We start from the raw sequence: 17,232 nt of genomic DNA, 5'->3' as shown, positions 1-17,232 counted from the left end.
AAACATCGCACGTCGGGGCAGTCAGTGGTTGGGTATACGTAACACGAGTCCCAGCCATGTCAACTGATGAAGTCTCACTACTTCATTAATTGATTTGCAATCCTTACCTAGTGCCCGTTTCCTAGAGACTGCGTTACATACGCGATGGTCTCAGGATATACGAACAATGTTTCGAAGACACCTATGATCAAACACTAGTAATCTACGAATATTCTCTACTTTTACTGGCCTTGTTTAACTGCCATGAAGTTGGATGGAACGAACTGCTGCGCAGTAAACTCGTCCTTTGGTTGATAGACGGAAATCTCGCCGACTCCATAAATGACGCAAGTTGACAAAAGCTGGTCGAGTCTTCTGTATCCGTGCTGAGATTTCGTCACATACCAGACCACAAGGGCTGATGAGACTTCCAATATAAGTGAAGCGGTCGACACTCTCAACTACTTCACTCCCTATCATTAGTTCGGGTGTCGATGCAACCCAATCCTGAAGCAAAATTTTGCATTTCGAGGGGTAGAATCGCATCCCGAACATGCTTGCATTGTTGCTTAGAGTGGTCATAAGACTCTGCATTTTGTCAGCGTCTTCACCAAATAAAACTATGTCATCATAAACTAGAATAATTTATTGTATGATGTCTTTAACTAGGTAGCACTGTAAATGACACTAATAATATCCTTACATTTAACGATGTGTGTCAAAATATTTACAGACACCTCATGGATTGACTTTCTATTATGAAAATTCAAAAAATAAAGAAAGTCACTAATGTTTAAAGAATTGCATAAAAGTTTAACCATCTAACCAAATTGATCCAAGTTTATTTACAACATCTATCACGTAATTTTTCATTATATTGAATCTTTTTCTTTGACACCAACATCATTCACTGTGTCGTTCCGTTTCAAAACTGCCTATATTCCATGATTATGCATATAAATAACACATTACATTTGATAATAATTAGATATAGCAGTTTTAAAAGGATAATTAGTAGTCTATTATGTTAACATTAAAAAATTAATAAATTTATCCAAAATATTTTTTACAGTGTAAATAAATTCTTTTTCATAAAAATTTCAAAATTGAATTAGACAAATATGGTATTATTCATTGTTACACTTGATGATATTCTGTCAACTATTAATAACACTTTCAAAAAATGTATTTACTCTCATTTGTAAAGGGTTGTATTGTTAGCGTTTTTTTGAGGTACTGGTTTCCATTCTCATTGTGAATATTAACACTGGAACGCAATCACATCCAACGGACAAGTTTCAAATTGAACAAAACATCCATTGTGAATTCACTATCTCATTAAATAAAAAAATGTTTATTTTGTTAACAAATCACATCAATAATCTATTCACATTAATTGACAATAAATGTGATTTGTTATTGATAACAGTTGTGAAAACTGGTTAGCAAAATAATCATTGTGATAAAATTATCTATTATATGTTATATCCAAATGCATTGAGAATTAAAGATCACATTGATAAGTATCATATCAAATGTTATACTTCAAGGTTGTTAGTATTCAGTCTTTTTCAATGATTGAAATTGTTTTAACATGTTAATGTGTCTAGTCTGATTACTTTTTCTCATTGTGAAATATTTTAAAAGCAGTAAACTTTTAACGTTCTACATTTTGGAATTTTCATTAATTGATATTGAGATTTTTTGTCATTTTATGGTCGTACTTCAATTTTGGAAAATAGTTTTGACTATGTTTGTGTATATATGTGATATCTCCACTCTCATTCAAGATATCATTTGTGCTTTCATTGACAATCAGGACACAAAGTTAGCTGATGAAACGAAGTTAAGGTTAATAAATTACTAAAGCGTCAAATGAAATATATATCCGAGCGACCCTTTTTATGGTAGACTGGTTAGTTTTTTTGCTTGCTTTCAACAATATAACGAAATTAAACGTATTTTTATTACAATCTGTTCTAAATTGTACTCTAGTTAATAAATTTGTTTTGCACAGCTGGAAGATCCTGTTAAATCACCAGTACAATATGCTGCAACTGGTCTGGTTGGAAAACAATTCCAGTTTTTATCACAAATTTGACTCTTAAGTGTTCTTTATGGCGTCATACGCTATCGTTAAAAAAGATGTTGATGACGTGAACCGTCGAGAAATCTTAAACTAGGCTTAATCAGTTGTACGCTGCCTACCCATTTGATTTAACAATTATTCTGCAACTAATATCAGTCTTGTAATCTTTAAATTCACTTAATCATGTGTCATATTTTCATTTTCAATCTATAATTAGTTCTTAGATCAACGTTCCAGACGACCACCTGATAAAAAAATTGATTTATTTGAAAATCGTGCGTCTCAATTACGAGGTCAAGCTAAAAACACATATCACTATAAAGCCACCGTATCATTTGGTCCAATATTTACAAGTTCATTATCAAATATTGCATCAAGTTCTACTAAATATGATTTAAAGCTTGGGCGTAAAAAATATAATTTTGGCAGTCCAGAATGGTTACGAGCTAAAAAGTTGAAAAATCCTGGTCGTATTTGTCAAAAAGGATTACCAGAGTCAAAGAAACGTGTTAAATCTGAAAGTTCTTTTACCTGGAATATTTTATCACGAAAGGCATGATTTTTTCTGATATTTTTAATTACTTCAGTTACTACGTTGTCATTTTTAAAGTGTAAAATGTTTCTGTCATTTTGATAGTGTTGAGAAAATGACTTGATGGTTTAACTAGTTTTTAAACAGTTAAATTTCAACCTATCATTCTATACTACTTCAACTTAAACTACAGTTTGATAGCTCTATCTATCTAATGACAAGTTGCGCTTAAAAGTTGAATATCTACTTGACTCGAGATAAAATAATAACAACGTTTGATATAAAAGAAAGTTGTAATATTTCATATACTCTACTTTCAATATAGTTAATATATGTTAAACAATACTCTAACTCCTATCACAAACGAAATCTAACCCTGAAGGGTATTAATGGAAGATAGTTATTTCTCAGCATCAATAAGATGAATATTCTGCATAATTCGAATAATGTGGGTCAAAAATATATAAATATTTGGTATCATTTAAGAATTACAGCTGAAAATCTTTTGTTAACTAACTGCTATTTAAAATTATGTAAAGGATAACTGTATTGTTATCTTGTTGATTAATAACGTACTACAATGTGATAGATCTTCTAAATTTAGTCAATTCACCACGTACCACACAAAACTGTCTCAGTATCATGCGAATGGTTATCCGTTACGACTTCCCAGGTCATGTCTTGATGAGATCAAGGGGTAGCTTAGTAGTCAAAAGATCTCTGCTTTCAATAAATTGGCCATAAGTTCAAACTTCACGCTATGTAGGTTGGGGTAAACGGGTATTATCACTAGTTTTCCCACGAAAAACGTGTAACCGAAAGCTATTATTAATAGAATGTTAGAAATACATGTACTTATAGTATATATACTTTTTGCGTAATATAAACGGAGGTTAGTACCCAGAACTATTGAATGTTTTACTTCTAGACTCTGAGAAATATTTAAATTTTCAGGTTTCATTCTTGACAGATTGATTTCAGTTGGATTACAGTTAAAAACGTGGGAGTAATGGACAACCGTTTCGTCCTAGTGCGTGACTCCTTAAAGGTGCTCACCTACAAACCCCTCAAAATCGGTTTGATGAATCATATTTTTGTTGGTTTGAATAGCACACAAGGTTCCCTACATTTTTCTATATATTTTTTATCTTCTAGAGGGGATGATATAAATAGTTGATGAGTTTTTATTAGAATGGAAATCCTTTTCAAATATTTGATCTGATATAGAATCATAGATTTGTTTTAGGAAGTCTACCTCTACAAGATATCACAAACATGTAGCTAATTATAATTAAGCAGGAAGTAACGATATAGTAGTGGTTGATTATACAGGCTTTGTGGTATATAACTGAATTATCCGTTTTTTCGCTCCACTCTCGGTTAACACTTACATGTTGTCAAATCTTTATAATTACCTAAAGCCTCTTTTGTTTCCTTCATTTCGCTTAAATAAAAAAGGCTGAACAATCACTGGTTTCGTATAAAAATAATAAGTTTGGTTCAATGGATATAAATCCAAAGCATACACCGATAATGGCACGTATGCAGGATATAGATCATTCGTCTTATCGAAATCGTCCGAATTCTTGTTTTGCTAATTCTACGCCCGGTTTTGCATCTGGGACTCTTCTTAGTAGGAATCAATTTTTTAGAGATTATCAAAATAATCAGTTGGAAATACAAACTGGTGACAGTCGGTAAGTCATAGTATATATATTGCCAAGTCTTATTAAGGTGATGGTTCTTTCTTTTGTCTATTCATGGAAGCAGTAGTATTCACCCTGGTGATTATTTTACCCCTATGTTTATTAATTGTTAATATATAACTTATGTAACTGCTACTTTTGATGAATTATTCAGAGATTTCTAAGTTGAAATGATTTTCTATTTTTATTCCCACTGTAGTTCTACGTCTTAATCGATCCACAGAAAGTACATCATATCTAAACATGGAATTTTCTATTCGTCGTTGAAGTTGATAAGTGACAAACTCAATTTTTTTAGTTACCTGTGCTACAAATGACTTTGCTAGCCAGTTGTTTTTATCTCGATGCTGTGATCAAACTTATCTATAAAACATATGTATATCTACCGTGGTCACACGTAAAAAATAGTCAGAGTCTTTCCTCGTAAAACGCATAACTTTATTTTGTTTATTTGTCAAGCTGATAAATGTTTTTCGTATTTGAGGAAGCTTTCCATTGGCTACGATAAGCTCATCAGTGTTGAAAACACCGTTAAAAAAATGCTTTCTTTATAGAAGCGTATTACAACTGTTGTGGTTGTAATTCAGTCCTTCTGCCTTTTTTCATCTTTGAACAGGAAATTCCAACAAAACGGTCTACTTCCAGCCATTATATATATTATGACTGTTTCCGTGTACTTATCACCTAAATAATAGCTGATTCGCTGAAAAATTCCCATTATATTAAAACACAATTGTATGAACGAAGAATATTCTTGTCAATAATTTCTCATCAGTTTCTACAATTATAAATTCAAATTAATAATCCATATGATTGGCCAGATTTAAGGCAGAGTATATCCTTTGGAAATTGTAATATGTGAATTGAGAATTGTTGTTTATCATATAAAATCAAATCAAATGGTTATGTTGGGGCTCTTTAATATAAAGTGTTAACTTGAATCAGTTTATAAGCGAAATGAAATTGTGCGATAAATGATCAGAATAAATATGGTCAACATGGGGTGAGAGAAAGAGAGAGAATAATGGAATAAAAATCAGAAATTACGTAATCTGTAGAATAATATGAATTAGATCAGATATACTAGATAGGGATTCTTGATTCACATATTACAATTTTAAATGATGTACTCTGCCTTAAATCTGGCCAATTTTATGAATCATTAATTTGGATTTATAATTGTAAAAGCTGATGAGAAATTATTGACAAGAATATTCTTCGTTCATACAATTGAGTTTTAATAGCTGATTCATTACCATGATTTACCTCTAGATGTTGACAATGATAAGCAAGATACTTACTTACTCCTGTTATCTCTCGTGGAGGAGCATAGGCCAGATAAGCAAGATAGTTTACTTAAAATTGATCGATCACTAAGTAGTGGCTACTGTTACGTATATAAAGTCCTTCCTAGTGCTGATTGGCCTATATTGATCAAGTTTCAATGTGGGCACTAGTTTGAGTGTTTTAAAATCGTGTGCATTATGTCGAGATGTAAGGTGGTGGTTGGAAGTAATCGTCAGAAAACCCTGGACCTAAGTTTCCTGCTGCTTGGCATTCGCCAGCAAGGTGTACATGTAAGCTTAAGAGAACTCACGCTCTCTGGTCGACTCGATTTTACGTCAGAGACGTTAGCACTCAGCTATTGTTGATGAAGAATATGTAAGCAACTAAGGATTTTCTACCTAGATATTTACTTCCATGGAAAAAGGACCCAGAAAAAAACCTATTCACACTGGTAAATGATATTCGGTAGCGATATTTTCATAGTATTCAAGTTAGCAAATCTACACTAAGGTATGGTAAACTAATGAACTTCGCAAAACTACCACAATCTAACAGATTTCATTGTTTTTGTGATGAAATTCACTTGATTTATTTAGGTTCTGTCCTAATTGGTCGTCGTGTAGTTTCAAAATCTCAAAGCATTTTGCAACATCACTGAACGTCGGACCGCAGAGAGCCGTTACACTACTCGAAGACCTTGTGCCTTTCTCAGAGTTGTATATTTTCTTATGTGGTTGTTTTTTGGAATAACGACTTTTTTCCATGGTTGGCAGTTTTTAAACTGTTTCGAAGTATTCAATTAATTCACCTATGTATTTTGCGTTATTTATTTATTTGTTAAATGCGTACTATGGTACAATTAACCAATTGAGGTCGATAAAAGTGTTTCATTGATGTTTCCCATTTACCAACATGATAAGAAACAGAATATACAACTTTCTAATAGCAGTCCATTGGTTTTCCCAGATTCTGTTACAAATTTCTCTCTCAACTTTTTATTATAGTTCTTCAGATTCTTCATTCAAATCATCCAGTAGTCCATCAAATCATTTTAATCTATCTGATATGGAATCCCATAAACCATTAAAACGTGAACCGCCACCACGACCTCCTGCACCTCGTTTTCTTCATAATAATAATCATATTCAGTTGAAAAGTATACATCAAATGAAATCACAAACTCTTGTTAATGAAACAAGACAATCAGTATCACTGCCAAAAAATGATTTCACAAAATCATTCGCAAAATTAAATCGTATCAAAAGCGAAAAGGATGCTGGTGTTATCTCATCAGTATACGGTGAAACATTTTCACTAACTCACGCCAGACGCAAAACATGCCCGTCCACTGATAGCTTAACTGCATCTTCTCCTCCACCGTTACCTCCACGTCCGCATCTTCCATCTTTGGATTGGGTTAGTAATTCATTTTTGTTTGTCACTTTTTTTCTCCCTTCCATTTTCATACAGATCAACTAAGACAAAATTTGCTTTGCTTTACTGTACATAGAAAGTGCATAGCAAGTTGAATGAAAATCTGCACCATCAAAAAATATGTTGACAACAATTACGACTGAAGAAGAGAAAAAGTGTTTAAGGATCGAATTGTTTTCTAGCTATATCACTTTAAATGTACAAGTGATTTTAAAGCATTACTGAGAACCAGAGTTGGTAAAAGCCTATATTCTAGCAAATTAGCAGTGAGTGTTTTGATCGACTGTAGTCGTATATTAAACTTCCTAATCTATAAACTTCGAATAACCCGTATAAATGACAATCCAACGAAGTCTAATGCTGTATAGAAGTTTATTGAATAAAGCATTTTGTGAATATCTACCTAGTTATATTCACTTCACAATAGTTTTTATTCCTTTTTATATTTTTACTGAATCCATAGTTTGAACATTTTTATATTTTTTAATAAACTATGAGTAACAATTACAGCAGAATAATATGAAGCCATTTTATTTTGCGTGTGTTCCTCAATCGAAAATGAAAATTATCACTAATCGATTATATGAAATAAGTTTTTTTTAATGAAATTCTTTTTCCTTTATCTACTGTCTGCTCACTATTAGCAGATCGTTTTTATGCATGGACATCTATATTCTAATGCTAATAACCTCCACTCCATGCGTTTTATGATTTCCTCTTGTTCAATATTCCTATGCCATAAATAAATAACTACATGAATCTTTCTTAAGGTTTTCACATATCTATCGCCTTTGATATATCTACCCTTTCCAACATACTGTCTCGAACTTTGGTCCATACTTATCACGAAACACAATATTAAATCATAAGCATCCAGCCGCCAGCTCACACTTTATCACGTAATTACTGTTATTATAGTTGATTGTAAATAGATATCTGAAGACATTCCATAGCATAAATAGAAATTTAAATGACTTCATACTACAAGTACGGAAAATAAGACAAGTAATTGTCTGACAAATTCATCATTCAAAAAAAAAATTGTAATATTTGCAAATTAGAAAGGTCATTCATTAAAGGTCAGTAAATTGTTCAGTCACAATAAGATAATAGTACTATTGCAAAATTGAAAATAATTTTGTCAACTGAGATAATAATAATAATAATATTGTTGTGTGAATATAATATGTAATAAGGGGGGTGTTATCAAGGTAATTACGGTCAACAAATTGGAAATGATGGATATGAAGATTAAGATATAGGTAATGACAAATAATGATAATAAGGAAAATAAATAAAAGTAAAGGAAGGGGGTAAGAGGTTTATAATATTCAGTCTAGGTATTCGGTGATCCAGTCGTAGGCCAGGGTAAACATAGAGGCTGGATATATTTTTTCTGGATGCATAAATTAGGTCTTCTGGAGTTGATCCAGATGGCTTCGGCTGTGTAAAGCAGTCATAATCTAGCTCCTTGAGGTAAATATTTTGGAACTTGATATAAAACAGAGAAAGCTTCCTCTATTTTGATATGATGTTCACTATCTACCAAGTGAGAAAGAATGGTGCTGTTAATCGATTTGGTGACTCCCTTTCCCAACCATGCTGGTACATGTTCACGAACACGTAAGGATAAAGCCCTCTAAGTACGGCCTATGTAACTAGCTCCACAGGAGCAGTTGAATTGGTATACACACATGGAGGAGCCCATCTTCGGCAACTTATCCTTGATTAGTTATGTGAGTATTGGTTTAATCGAGAAAGTTATGTGTAACTTGCGGCATGAAACGTCCTCTCGACAGATCTTTTGAGTCGACGTGTTAGAATATCACCCACTATGTCGCCTTTAAAGTCAAGTTTCAGTTATAAGTTCTTTTTACTGACTGTGCCGCAATGTCTTCTCTTTTTAATACTTTGTACGAGGTTTTTTTGAAGTATATATATCGTAACAGATGCAAACGTTCACCATTTTTAACACATAACATTGTCAATCTCATTAAAACATGCCTTATTTTTGGCCTTTATAAAATATTATAATTATGGACTTATAACTGTAGAGCCTGATGATGAAGTTATTGAAAACAACTGTTCGCTCAAATATTCTTCGTTTTTGAATATTCTATGTGGATTTTTAAAGTGCTGAAATTCATCATTATTTGCAATTCAAATATTTTGTAACTAACGCTGCTTACAAAGCTGTTCATAGTCTTATTTTGTTCAGAAGATTGAGACACATTTTCTCAAAGAAAACTAACAGATGGATACACTTTAAATATAGGCTAATTATATATATATATATATATATATATATATATATATATATGTTCAGTTGAGATTTACACCACACCTATATACACAAATACACAATCACAGATGTAGTTGTTCAGTAGTTAAACAACTCGTCTACCACGTTTTTCCACTTTTCGAAAACGCATATTAATTTGAGTTAAATTAAATCTGTTTTAATTGGAATATTATTTCATTACGATAGATTACATGTCCTTTGTCTGTCATAGAAATGTCATTGATGATATACCTACAAATGTCATTTAGAATTTTCTGTTTACTCGGTGTTAAACATGTATGCACTTGTTGTACACTAACTATTTATGCATCACAATACTTTTGGTCTGAAAAATTTAGCATTTTCAGGGTGTAATTCTCTTTACTACGTAGCGTTCTCTTTTCTTTTATTATTTATCATAATGTTATAAACATTGGGTGTTGAGGCTTATTGGGTAGTGGAAAAACGTTAGATAAAATATATACGCTTACTTATTAGTAGTTCAAAAATAATTCACAAAGTTTATTCCATACAAAATGTCAAAACTAATTGTTGGAGGTGCAAGTATAGCGAAAGGAATGTACGTTGTTTAGATAATTAATTGATATTTACTTAGAGTTTGTAAGTGACTTTTCTCAAGTAACAAAATTTATGAAATTTTTGTTTGAACAATTGGCAATAAATTTTATGTGAGATTTTAATAAATATATTTTTGTAATATCCCAATGAGTAGAAAATTGTATTTCAGATGTTTTGTGACTTCATATTAGCCACTTCTTCAAAGTAAATAACCGAAATAAAACTAACACAGATTCTGGTTATTCATTCATTTTGAAAAAAGTAACTAACATTAAGTCACAGGATTTCAGAAATACAACTATGTACTTATTGGGATATCACAAAAATATATTCATTATTTATTTTCTACCCAATACTCAACTTATTTGAAACTATCATGTCCAACCTCGGCATTGATACTTATATGTGAGATAAGATTTTTTATGTTTGAATTTATTACAGGTTACGTAATTATTATAATTTAACTGTTGCTTCAAATATTTCTTTACATAAATCAAAAGCTGTCATTAGTCTAGTAGACGTCTATTGTTTTCTTTATTATTTCTTTCACTTTCTTCGATTTATGTACAATAAAATGTTTGCTTATTTTGTAACACTACAGTAAATAAATAATACAAATATATGAATTTATCTAGTGCATCCAACTTTACATAAACGGTTATATACTGATTAACTGGAAATGTTCATTTATATCGTTTTTATTTCACTTCATTGTGATTTATCTCAATAAAATTCTTATACTGATTGACCGTATTTATCTCTTCTTATCGATCGCATGTGTATTTACTTTCTCACGAATCATGTTTTATTGTTTAATTGATATACATTATCTTTAATTATAAAGTGTTAATAAGAAATAATGACTGACTTATCATTATAAACTTCACTAACTACGAGCTCTTCAGAGAGAAGGATTTCATCTAAATATTCTTATCCTTTGTGTCTTTTTATGTGATTTCATTCAATGAAAACTTTGACTCATATTCTAAGTAAAAATAATAATTCCCTGCTCGAAAGTATGTTTTGCTGATTTCTATGAATAAATAACTCAATATATTGCAGAAGTATTGGTTAGTTAAACATGCATTGTTTGCTTACATCAGCTGACTGTATCAACATATGTACATTCTCTTTCAATACCTTCAGCAATTTATCGTCTCAAGTTTTATTTCATTAACTTCACAACATGAAAATTTTCAATTAAACATTTTATGAAATCCAATTTGAAACTAGTCGATTGTGAGCACATTATCATGGGGGTATATTGTTAACTAGTCACCAACTTGAACGAAACATCTCTGTCAGTCAGTAATTTCTAGTCTTTTAACTAATGTTAATTAATGTTGAAAATTATTTGTCATCTCAACATCTCTACACAATCAACCATCTTATTAATAATTAATAAATGCTCTCCAAAACTAATATAAATTTTATATTCAATACCTGTTTGATAAATGGTGTTTATTCTCATTTTTTAAACCATCTTTAAATAGTTGTCATGATAATGATGATTATCGTCTAAATAATAAATGTATTGTTGTTTTTCTTCTAACATAATACTTTCTTTCTTTTTAGGTCAAACGTTCAACTACATCTCTTCAACATTTAGACAAATGTTTAAATAAATCAATGAATGGTTATTTGCGTAATAGTAACATGAACTTGGATAAACCAAGAAACGGAACATCTTTATGCCGACCATTGAAAATACCTATAACTACCAATTCATCTAGTCAGCGTAGTCGTCATCAACTCACTGGTAATAGTAATGGAATAATTGTACCACGTTCTTCTGGTGCTAACGTTCCGCCACCATTGCCACCTAAGAAATTGTCACTGAAGGTTCAACCACCATTATTATTGAACTCCAATTCTTTAAAATCTGTTTCATCTGAATCCAATCCTAACTTATTGATGACAAAATCTACAACAACAGACAGTAAACAACTATCTCTATGTGTGTGTTAAATTACCATTATATATATAATGCTTTGTTTGTATTTTTCTTTATATTTTGGCTGATTTACGTACTTTTGTGACCGCTTCATGTAGTTTAGAGCTTATGAACATCAGTAGATGCAGAACCACTGGAAATCAATGGCTTGTTGCCCTTCTAATAACACCTACTGAACTCCACAGCGGTGACGAAGTAGGACCTTTTGATCTTCACTTGAATTAATAATAATAGCTCACTTATTAGTAATTAACCCAAGGATGACTTTTGAAAAGTCTTGATTGATCAAGTCGATTGAGTAAAGTGAGTAGTAAAAGTGAGTAAACTATTCAGAGGCATTCAATAAAGTAGGCAGTCAACTATGAATCAAAATCACATGTAAATGAGACCAAATATTCACTATTAGATCTGACAGTCATAACTACAATTTTATATGATTATTGAATGTTTAAGAATTTAGATTAGAATGAAACGCATGAAGTTATCTCAAAATTTGCAACTGATATATATATATATATATATATATATATATATATATATATCACATGCCTCAATTCAAATGCATTCTACTCTGAATAGAATCAATGTCTGAACTTGATCGAACAATGATTTCGTTTAGGATTGTTTTGACTCTATTTATCTTTGATAATTTCTATTATTACCTCAAAGAACGTGGAGTTAGTTTACCGGATGCTAATTCGGCAGCATTTAAATCCAGTCACCAATGTAACTCATTTACCAAGTGAATATTCATTTTCTTGGTTCAAAATCATACATCAAGTTGGAGGATAGTGATACTACCCAACTGCTTAAACTAAATTAGATGGAATAAGATTTTATGCGGTAACCGAGTGATTAACAGCTGGACGACCCAACCACTAAATCATTGCTTTACTATATGACTACTACCTTCACTCCTATTATCACTAATGGTTTTGCGCATTGGATTTATATCTGATATCTTATGTGTATACTGGGCGTTCAATGTTTATGGAACCATTCATTTAAAACTAGAAATTACACATCATATATCTTCCTTTTCATATTTAAAACAGGTGAACGCAGAGCTAAACGATTTCAAAGTTTAAATGATAAAAGCCTACAAATAAATCCAATCAAAATGACTCTTCCATTAAAACTCACACAAAACAATAAGAGTGTACAATCTGGACAAACAGACACCCACAAAAAACAAACATCTCATGAGTCGATATCACGAATTATAGATGGTCTATCACTTGAGTATCAAAAATCAAATTGTTCCACACTATCACAATCAGTTTCAGATATTCACACTCGATCTGGATCGTATTATTCTATCGCAGAAACAAAAACGAATCCTTTAAATGTACCAATAAAAAATTCAATTTCAGAATTATTATCGGCGAAAGAGTTGTCTTTAGATGTTCAAAATACTGACAGTAATAATGGCAATAGTGGTGAACATAGACTACGTGTTCGATTAAAATATGGGACAGTAAGTTGAAAAAAAGGAAGACAGTTAATTATTTATATGCATGTTTAATTGAGTTTTGTTATTTTTATACTATCAATCTATTAGTCTACCGATAATTTTTAACATGATTTTTAGATAAAAGCTTGAATATTTTAAATATTTGGCAGATTCGAAATTTACATGGACTGTCGACTAACATTTTAGTGACTGTACTTGATTAATCATCGTAATTGCTAGACATATTTACGAAGTTTGGATCTTTTCTTATGAAATGCCTCTTACCTAAATGAAGTTGCATATTTCACTAAAACATTTAAGCCTGACAGTTATTGATTTAGACAGTGCAATGTTATTTAGGCGTTATGATTAAATACACGGAGAAATTACTGTTAGTAAAAAAGCTAGATTTTTTTATTATTGATTCATAATACTTTATTGTTGTAAAATGATATATCATTGTGCTAAGTCTTATGTCCGTAAACGGATATTCAGTTAGTTATCATCACAATAGTTCAGTGGTAGCCTCTCAGAATGTGAAGCTCGAAGACTTGAGTCCGACTTTCACTTGAAGCATCAGTTCCCGCAAGGTTGTGGGTGCATAATGCTGTCGAATACACGAAAATTATGTTCAGAGTTTACTGTGAGCTACCTCCAATCGCCTAATACTGAAAATTTTCTATTTCGTCATCATTCTGAGTTATATTCATTGGACTCAATTCTTTATGATTGAGCACCGCAAGCTATGGAGATAGGTAAGGTGTAATTAATTTGTTGTCAGACTACACTACGTAGAGTAACCGACCTGGATGCGCTAGCTAACAATCACTTATCAATATTTGATAAAAGAAAATCCAGGCAGTAACGTTTGTAAAGTGGTATTTAAACTAATTTACTTGACATTATATTTAGTGTTGATTAGCTATTAGTAGTGTCAACACAGTTACTTAATAAAATTTTCCAATTATATTATTCATAATCGAGGAGTAAACTTCACACATTAAATTTTTCTTATAGTATTTACCAGATACCAAGCAAATCGTATAAGTTAAAATAAACTAGTGATTTACCTGACAAAATGAAACTGATAGCATTTGTTATTAATCCGTATGTGTAGATCTAATAATCGACTCAATATTTTGAACAAACTTTGCTTTCTGTTAAAACTACTAATGATCTAGACTTGCTAATATTAATTCTGATAAGGTGATTGATGTAAGATATACTTATACTGTTATAACAACTCACTGTCTCTGGACTGATTAAATGTCAACATGTCGTAGGATTGAATATTGTCAGATAACAACTGATAAACTAAGTATAAAAATAATGATTATACAAAGTGATCAATGATCATGAAGTTAGGTTTGTGGAGACCGTTTCCTCGGAGTATGGATATACGACGGTTATGGATTCCAAACTAAGATTAAACGTAATATGTGTTTTCTAGTTTCCAATTTACCTTCAGTTAGTATCATTTTGTAACGAAAATCAAGATTATTTTACATCCAAATGAAAACACTGACTTAGAGGATGATTTTTATGTTGTTTATCCGTTTATTATTGTGAATATCAAATCAGACTTCCCCACAAAGAAGAAGTAAATCAACTACTGTGCCAAATTTAACATTACATCGTGCTCATACTATGTCTGATTATCAGCTTCCACGTAATAATTTATACAGAACAAAATCAATGAATGTACCAACGACTAATTTTGCACCAATAGCTTTCATGGAATCACATCCAGTAGAACTACGTTGATTAGTATTTCACATAGAAGAACAACAAAGACAAAAGGAATACACAATAAGATCTCTGAATATTATTTGTTAGTATTAGTTTTGATTATCGTCAAAAACGTTTTACTCCCACACAAATTTAGGCTTGCTGATGAGAAAATAGCCAAAAAGGCAACTGAAGATGGAAACTATCACAAATGTTAAGTAATATATTTATCTTTATCTATACTATTTTAATATGTTATTTGTTGTTGTACACTACTCATATAATTAGTACCGCTGTGATATTTTTACAAAATCTTAATGATAATAATGATGTCACTGTCAATTGTTGATTAATTTAACACTTACCTACTCCCTTATTCTTTTGTACATAAGCATATTAACATATATATACCTCTGCAGATATATATATATATATATTACTGATAGCAATGAGCATAAATCACGACAAATTATTGACTATTTATTAAAATATGCACCATTCTGATTTGATCTTTGTGAACATTACACAGAAACAAAACATCACAGTGAGAAATAGAATTCAAATACTTCCTCTTTCTTTTTTTCGACAAAGAGTCTATTACAATTCATTTACATAGAAAATCACTCGGAGTTTTTCTTAGTAGTTTTTCAATTTCTTTTTCTCATTTAGACAAATGACTTGGCTTATTCTATTTTTATTTGGAATGAACATATAACGATTGAAATTTACATTAATATCCCTATATTTAGATGGATTAACTGTACATGGCTGTTACTTGTTGCTTTATTTCCTCTTTAATTAATGGAAAGTAACGCAAATACAATATAGCCAATAAATGTTGAATGTGGAGAATATTTTCTTTATCAATGTGTTCTATTTTCTTTTTTATTCCTTTAACGATGGGTAGTTACGGAATAATTTGGTTTGTTTTAGAACTTTTCACTAATATTCTAGGTGGTGAGTATACTTTTAGTTGAGAAAAAAACTTGTAAAAATCAACGTACAATGTTATCTATGTTCAACTTGGACAGTCTTCACAACCTCGCATTTCAACAATAATTTTGCTAACCGGTAATTAACTTCCAGAAGGATTTCTGAAGTTCTAGGGAGAACTTATGATAAGTGGAATTCAACTGTTTGAGGATAAAACAAATATCACCGATCATACTAGTTGGCTGTCGCTCAATACCCTGTTGGCTAATGTTTGGAAATTGAAGTATTAGGATGTCAGCTTAGTGATTTGAAAGTAAAGTTTGTCGCAAAGCCCAAAGACTATGGGTTTGGTCTTTGACGAAACTATGGTTACGTCATGCTAGAACGCTTCCTACTGGGACGAAACATATGTCTAGCACTACAATAGTTGTGTAGTCAGTCCGCAATGCATGGCACATATACCAGTAGACTGTACAATGTTTCAGCGCAGTCAGTTGTTAACTGTTGAAGAGACCAAATTATTATCTCTTTCAAAAGACTGCACAAATAGTAAGACAATATACCACTATACAAGATATCACTACAAAAGTAAACATGAATAAATGTCTTCTGAAGTATAATCAAAGGTAGGATACTGATTTTACAGGTTAATCACCAACTTATGTGCTTATAAGACCCAACTATCAGGCTTAATGTTTTGCCACCATAACCCATATATATGTATAGCCTTTTCTGTAAGTTGAGTCTAAATGATAATAGAACCAATCTGAAGACAATTTTCGTTCACCACTGAACATATAATTTAAATCATGTTTGATTTGAGGAAATATAAATAATATATCATTCAAACATGAATCTACTTTATGTTTCTTTCCGAAATGTGAAGACTTAATTTGTGTCTGAGCGAGTAGAAATTGATTATTGAAGTGTTTAACTGATTTAGCTAGAAAGATTATTACTGACAAATATTTCACCTCACAGCCGTTTGGTTTTTACTATTACCTTTCTCTTGGATTTATTAGCTCTAACCTTTTTTTAAAGGTAGGAAACAATTTTATAAGTAAACTGATTATTAACAGATAATAAAATATCACACAAACTATTTTCAAGTACTAAATTATTTGTTCAATTCGATTTATACGACTCAATAATCAAGTTACTATTGGTTCTGATATGATCATGAACATTTGAATGCTTGGTGTATTCGAAAGTTTATTTCACTCGATTTCCGTACCTTTCGCTTTATCATATTTTCACCACTATTATGAATATCACTT

At 31.2% G+C, this 17,232-nt stretch overlaps 1 protein-coding gene across 1 annotated transcript; it reads left to right on the top strand.

Annotated features, from left to right (window-relative positions):
• The first annotated feature begins 10,814 nt into the window (after positions 1–10,814).
• On the top strand, positions 10,815–15,955 carry MS3_00006681 (uncharacterized protein). The gene is made up of 3 exons (XM_051214888.1): positions 10,815–11,846; positions 12,897–13,318; positions 14,876–15,955. Exons 1-3 carry the CDS (start codon positions 11,843–11,845, stop codon positions 15,056–15,058), a joined length of 609 nt encoding a protein of 202 aa, XP_051068071.1. The 5' UTR covers positions 10,815–11,842; the 3' UTR covers positions 15,059–15,955.
• The last annotated feature ends 1,277 nt before the right edge of the window (positions 15,956–17,232 follow it).

The sequence above is a fragment of the Schistosoma haematobium genome, chromosome 2 (assembly GCF_000699445.3).
Source record: "Schistosoma haematobium chromosome 2, whole genome shotgun sequence".
Classification (NCBI taxonomy): Eukaryota; Metazoa; Platyhelminthes; class Trematoda; order Strigeidida; family Schistosomatidae; genus Schistosoma; species Schistosoma haematobium.
This window is presented reverse-complemented; position numbering and strand designations above follow the sequence as displayed.

Bases quoted from the DNA above. Each gene is read 5' to 3' on its own strand.
- MS3_00006681 (XM_051214888.1), top strand. The intron at 13,319-14,875 runs GTAAGTTGAAAA...ATATCAAATCAG, and splicing joins TTCGATTAAAATATGGGACA to ACTTCCCCACAAAGAAGAAG.